The sequence below is a fragment of the Rhea pennata genome, chromosome 5 (assembly GCF_028389875.1).
Source record: "Rhea pennata isolate bPtePen1 chromosome 5, bPtePen1.pri, whole genome shotgun sequence".
Taxonomy (NCBI): domain Eukaryota; kingdom Metazoa; phylum Chordata; class Aves; order Rheiformes; family Rheidae; genus Rhea; species Rhea pennata.
In genome coordinates, this window is record NC_084667.1 from 363,986 (window position 1) to 369,445 (window position 5,460).

Here is a 5,460-nt window from a genome sequence, read left to right on the forward strand (position 1 = left end):
TAAGCAACAAAGGAACGACGAAGAAATACTGAAAGGAAGAAATGTGTCCCGCGGAGCCTCGCTGGGAGAGCCTGCACGTCCCGCGCGTGACGCGGAGTCCCCGGCGGGAGCCGGTCCCCGGGCACCGAGGACCGCGCGCGACCCGAGTGCGCGCGAGTGGCGCAACGCGCTGCGCGCCGAGCAGCCTGCGCGCCCCCTCGCAGTCGAGTCCCGGCAGGGAAAGTTTATTATTCTTTGGAAGTGGACAGCAGTTCCGGTGTTTGCAAAAGCAGAGACCGACTGCAGCGAGCATACGAGTGGGTTGTGCGTAGCCCCTCCTGTCGAGCGTGGGCATCAGCGTGACCGCGGAGGCGGGCGGCGAGCGGGCAACTTTCGGGATCGCCGTCGGCGGCAGAGCCGCTTCGCTTTGCCTCATTTTCCTCCGTGTGAAATCAGTTCACGACTTATTTGCATGAATCGACGCTGCTTTGAGTAATTTGACTGTTACCACTGTTATGCAAATGTTAGCAAGCTATTTAAGAGGCGAAATAGAAAAAGCCCTGTACTCTCACAGCGCTGGGGAAATCCTGCATCCCTCTGCGTTAGCGAGATGAGATCACAGCGATTGCTCACCTGCCTGGCCTCCCTTACAACCCTGAGCAGCGCGCCGCGCTTTCTTTCCCAGCCCAGCCCTAAACACTCAGCAAAATGGCTGATTTAAACAAATCAAAAGCGGAAGAGCTTCCGATGTCTCGGGCTCACTGAAACTGTGTCACTCTGTCACCGGGATCGCTGAGAGAGCAGCACGGAATCAGACATTAGCGAGGGATCCCCCACACGCCTGCCGCGGCCGCCGCCGCGCGCGGAAATCCCGCGGAAAGCCTCGGCGGCGGGACGCCGCGCAGCTGTCGCGGGGCGAAGCGGGACGGTCCGCGGGCGCTCGGGCCTGGGCACGAGGCGCCGGGGCTCGGGGAGCTCGGCCGGGAAGGGGCAGGCGGACGCTGCGCCGGCGCGGCCGGCCGCGGAGCTGCGGCGCGGCCCGCGGTGCCCGGCCGCCGGGCGCGCAGGGCGGCGCGGGCAGGGCGCCGGGCATGCGCGCCCCGCGCAACAAGTGGCTCCGCGCCGCCAGCGGGGGAGGGGAGCGGGGGGCGGGCGCTCGGCGGTGACGCGGCCCCGCCCGGCGCAGCCGGGCCGGGCCGGGCCGGGCCGGGAGCGCGGAGGAGGGGCGGCGCGGAGGGAGCGCGGCGCGGCGCGGCGCGGCGGAGGGGGCGCGCAGGCTCGCGCGGCGGCGCGCAGCATCCCGCGCTTGGGCTGCGAGCAGCGGCGAGGATGTGAGTGAGGAGCAGGCGGCGCCGCTCGCCACGCTGCCGCCGCCGCCGCCCCGGGCCGCTCCCGCTCCCGCTCCCGCTCCCGCACCGCCGGCGCCCGGGAGCCGCCGCCGCGCCGCTCCCGCGGCCGGACAGCTCCGTGTGGGTGCGCTCTCCCGCCCGCAGCGTGGGCCGGCGCGCGGCGAGGGGCGAGCTCGCGAGGCAGCCGCGGCGCGTGGAAGGCGACCCCCCCATCTTCCTCCGTGCACCCCCGCCTCCTCCCGGAGGAGGAGCAGCGCAGGCAGAGAGAAGCGGCTAGAAGGCGACCCCCACCGCAGCCCCCCGGAGGAGCGGTAGACGCGGCTCCCCACCCCGCTGGGGCCGCAGCGTCAGGACGAGGCAGAAGAAGCCTCCGCCGGCGGCAGGAGTGAGCTGAGCGCGGCCGACCCCCCTGCCGAAAGGGGCGACAGGACCAGGTACGGGGAGCCACCCGCGCCTCCCCCGCGCGGGGGGGAGGACCCAGCCAGCCCCCTTCCCCGCGGGCAGCGGCAGCGGCAGCTCCCCTGGCCACCGGCACCATGTCCGCCGCGCAGGTGTCGTCGTCGCGGAGGCAGTCGTGCTACCTGTGCGACCTGCCGCGAATGCCCTGGGCCATGATCTGGGACTTCACGGAGCCCGTGTGCCGCGGCTGCGTCAACTACGAGGGCGCCGACCGCATCGAGTTCGTGATCGAGACGGCCCGGCAGCTGAAGCGGGCGCACGGCTGCTTCCAGGACGGCCGCTCCCCGGGCCCCCCGCCGCCGGTCGGCGTCAAGGCGGTGTCGCTCTCCGCCAAGGAAGCGGCGGCGGCGGCGGCGGCGGCCCAGCAGCAGCTCAACCATGTGGACGCCTCCTCCAAGGCAGCCTCGGCGGGGCTGCCCCCGTCCAGCCTGGAGCGCTACGGGCTCAGCGCCGCGGCGGCCGAGCAGCGCAGCCGCTTTGAGTACCCGCCGCCGCCGGGCAGCCTGGGCGGCAGCCACGGTGCCCGTCTGCCCAACGGGCTGGGAGGGCCCAACGGCTTCCCCAAGCCGCCCGAGGACGGGCCCCCGGAGCTCAACCGGCAGAGCCCCAACTCCTCGTCCTCCTCGTCCTCCTCCCGCCGCGGGGCGCACGGGGGGCTGGTGGCCGGGCTGCCGCCGGGGGCCGCCAGCGCCCAGATGAACGTGCCCCCCAGCCTGCTGCCACAGACCCTGCTGAACGGGCCGGCCGCCTCCGGCGTGCCGCTGCCGCCGCCGCACGGCGGGCTGAGCGGCCGCGGCGGCGGGGCACCGCCGGCTCCCCCCGCCTCCTCCCAGGGGGGCACCTGCGGCGTCGGCGGCGCTGGCGGCAGTGGCGGCTCATCCTCCGAGGCCTGCGGCAAGCGGCCGGGCTCCGTGTCCAGCAGCGACCAGGAGCGCGAGCTGAAGGAGAAGCAGCGCAACGCGGAGGCGCTGGCCGAGCTCAGCGAGAGCTTGCGGAACAGGGCTGAGGAGTGGGCCAGCAAGCCCAAAATTGTGCGGGACACGCTGCTCACGCTGGCTGGCTGCACCCCCTACGAGGTGCGCTTCAAGAAGGATCACGCCCTGCTTGGCCGTGTATTTGCCTTTGACGCTGTGTCCAAGCCGGGCATGGACTATGAGCTGAAGCTCTTCATCGAGTACCCGAGTGGCTCCGGCACTGTCTTCTCCAGTGCCTCCGGCGTGGCCAAGCAGATGTACCAGGACTGCATGAAGGACTTCGGCCGCGGCCTCTCCTCGGGCTTCAAGTACCTGGAGTACGAGAAGAAGCATGGCTCGGGCGACTGGCGGCTCCTGGGGGACCTGCTGCCTGAGTCCGTGCGCTTCTTCAAGGAGCTGGTGGGCACTGACATGCTGCCGCAGCCCTACCTGGACGCCAGCTGCCCCATGCTGCCCACGGCACTGGTGAGCCTGCCGCGGCCCAGTGCCGCCGCCGCCGGGGCGCAGGGCGCCGCCGCCACCTCCAGGGGCCCTGCCGGCGGCGGCGGCAGTGGTGGCGGGGCCATGCGCAAGAGGAAGGCGTCTCCCGAGCCCTCGGACTCGGCCGAGGGGGCTCTGAAGCTCAGCGACGAGCAGCAGCGGCAGCAGTGGATGGCCAGCCAGAGCGAAGCGCTCAAGCTCACCATGTCGGCCGGGGGCTTCGGGGCGGTGCACGGAGGGGGCCCCCCGCCGCCGCCGCCGCCCCTCGGGGCTCACTCCAACCGGACCACGCCGCCCGAGTCCGCCCCCCAGAACGGACAGTCCCCCATGGCCGCGCTTATGTCGGTGGCCGACACGCTGGGCAATGCCCACTCGCCCAAGGACGGCAGCTCTGTGCACTCCACCACGTCCACCCGCAGGAACAGCAGCAGCCCCGTGTCGCCAGCCTCTGTGCCGGGCCAGCGCCGCCTGGCCTCCCGCAACGGGGACATGAACCTGCAAGTGGCCCCTCCTCCCCCCAGCACCCACCCCGCCATGGACCAAGTGCACCCCCAAAACATTCCGGACTCCCCCATGGCCAACAGCGGGCCCCTGTGCTGCACCATCTGCCACGAACGCTTGGAGGACACCCACTTTGTTCAGTGCCCCTCTGTGCCCAGCCACAAGTTCTGCTTCCCTTGTTCCAGAGAGAGCATCAAGGCTCAAGGGGCGACCGGCGAAGTCTACTGCCCCAGCGGAGAGAAATGCCCCCTAGTAGGTTCCAACGTGCCTTGGGCATTTATGCAGGGTGAGATCGCTACCATTTTAGCTGGGGACGTTAAAGTGAAAAAGGAGAGAGACCCTTGAATAGGAAATCCAATCCCTTCAGACTCCTGAAGATGTAGAATTGTGAATATAACAAACTGCAAAAGTTAGTCTTATGTATAGACATTATTTTCGTCGTATGTTTCTATATTTTGAAACAAAGGTATGTACTCTTCTTCATTTGAAGGATAGAGCTGGTTTTTGTTAAACAGAATATAATATTGTTTGGTTACTACATAATACCTGTTCTCATTTCTTTGGCAGTGTGTTGGCTAGGTACAAAGTTAATAGCCCTTAGCGATTACCTGCTGCTGGTGTGTATTTTTGTAAATGTATGCACTTCTCTGAAAGAAGAAAAATGCAAAAAAAAAAAAAAAAACACAAAAAATTTTCTTTTTTTGCCAAGGCCAGTGTTGATGCCTAAAAATTGCTACAAAAATGGTGACAGCTTATGTTTTACAAGCCCTGAGTGTTAGTCTTTCACTTTATTTCTTTTCGTTTTTTGTTTTTTTGTTTGCAAAATGGTGGGGTGGCTCTGGGGGGAGGGTGTTTTTTTGTTGCAAGTTTGTAAGGAAGATGTTTCAGTTTGTTTCTATTGATCTGAACGTTTTTACTCTTCATGTGTTTTTTGTTTTTGCTTTTATTGATGCACGGATGCTTTTGAACAGTAGAGCAAAATGCTGTACATGAAAAACATGCTCTGTTTGTCCTTTATACATTTCTGTAGTTAACAGAACACTGTAATGTGCCTTGGAGCTTAGTAAATTGTAATAAATTCAATTGATATTAATACTTCCTGAGTAGCAAGTTTTATTTTTCTCAGAACTTAGGCAGCATATGCAAGCCATGCTGCCTTTTTTAAAGTCTCAATTATATCAGGAGCCTGTAGTTCATTGTGATAATTGTGGTACTTGTACACACATTTTCACATTAATATAGTACAAAGATGATGTTGGTGGTGTTACCAAACTTATCTAAATCTTGGCACTTTGCCTATTTACATTTCACCTTTAATGTTGCAGTAACAGTTGCTGACTAAGCATTTTCTATTTACTGTTTCTGCATCTCATTTCCTCTCCTCCCCCCCCCCCCCGCCAAAGCTCTCCAGCTGCAAACAGTGTTTGCAATACAGGATGCATCCATTGCTTATGCAATTTAATAAGGCTTGAAATTTGAGATTAAACCTTTTTTTGCAAAAAAACAGCATCACGTGGTTAATTTTAATAATTATAAAATTGATTTTTGAAGCTCAGTCAGTGTTAGACCTAGACTCTTGATAATGTAGGACTGTAGCTGAGCACAGCACAAAAATGTGTGGTGGGGGCTGACAGCTTCTGTAGTTGGTGTTGCAGCTGGTGGATGGCTACCTCTTTCAGACATTGGTTTAAGATTGATAAGCTGAGTTGGTGAACAGT

At 62.2% G+C, this 5,460-nt stretch overlaps 1 protein-coding gene across 1 annotated transcript; it reads left to right on the forward strand.

Moving 5' to 3' along the window:
* Nucleotides 1-1,250: 1,250 nt before the first annotated feature.
* Nucleotides 1,251-4,837, forward strand: IRF2BPL (interferon regulatory factor 2 binding protein like). Its single transcript, XM_062577855.1, has one exon. The coding sequence runs from the start codon at nucleotides 1,865-1,867 to the stop codon at nucleotides 4,085-4,087; it is 2,223 nt and encodes a 740-aa protein (XP_062433839.1). The 5' UTR covers nucleotides 1,251-1,864; the 3' UTR covers nucleotides 4,088-4,837.
* The last annotated feature ends 623 nt before the right edge of the window (nucleotides 4,838-5,460 follow it).

Bases quoted from the DNA above. Each gene is read 5' to 3' on its own strand.
- IRF2BPL (XM_062577855.1), top strand. From the start codon at position 1,865: ATGTCCGCCGCGCAGGTGTCGTCGTCGCGGAGGCAGTCGTGCTACCTG.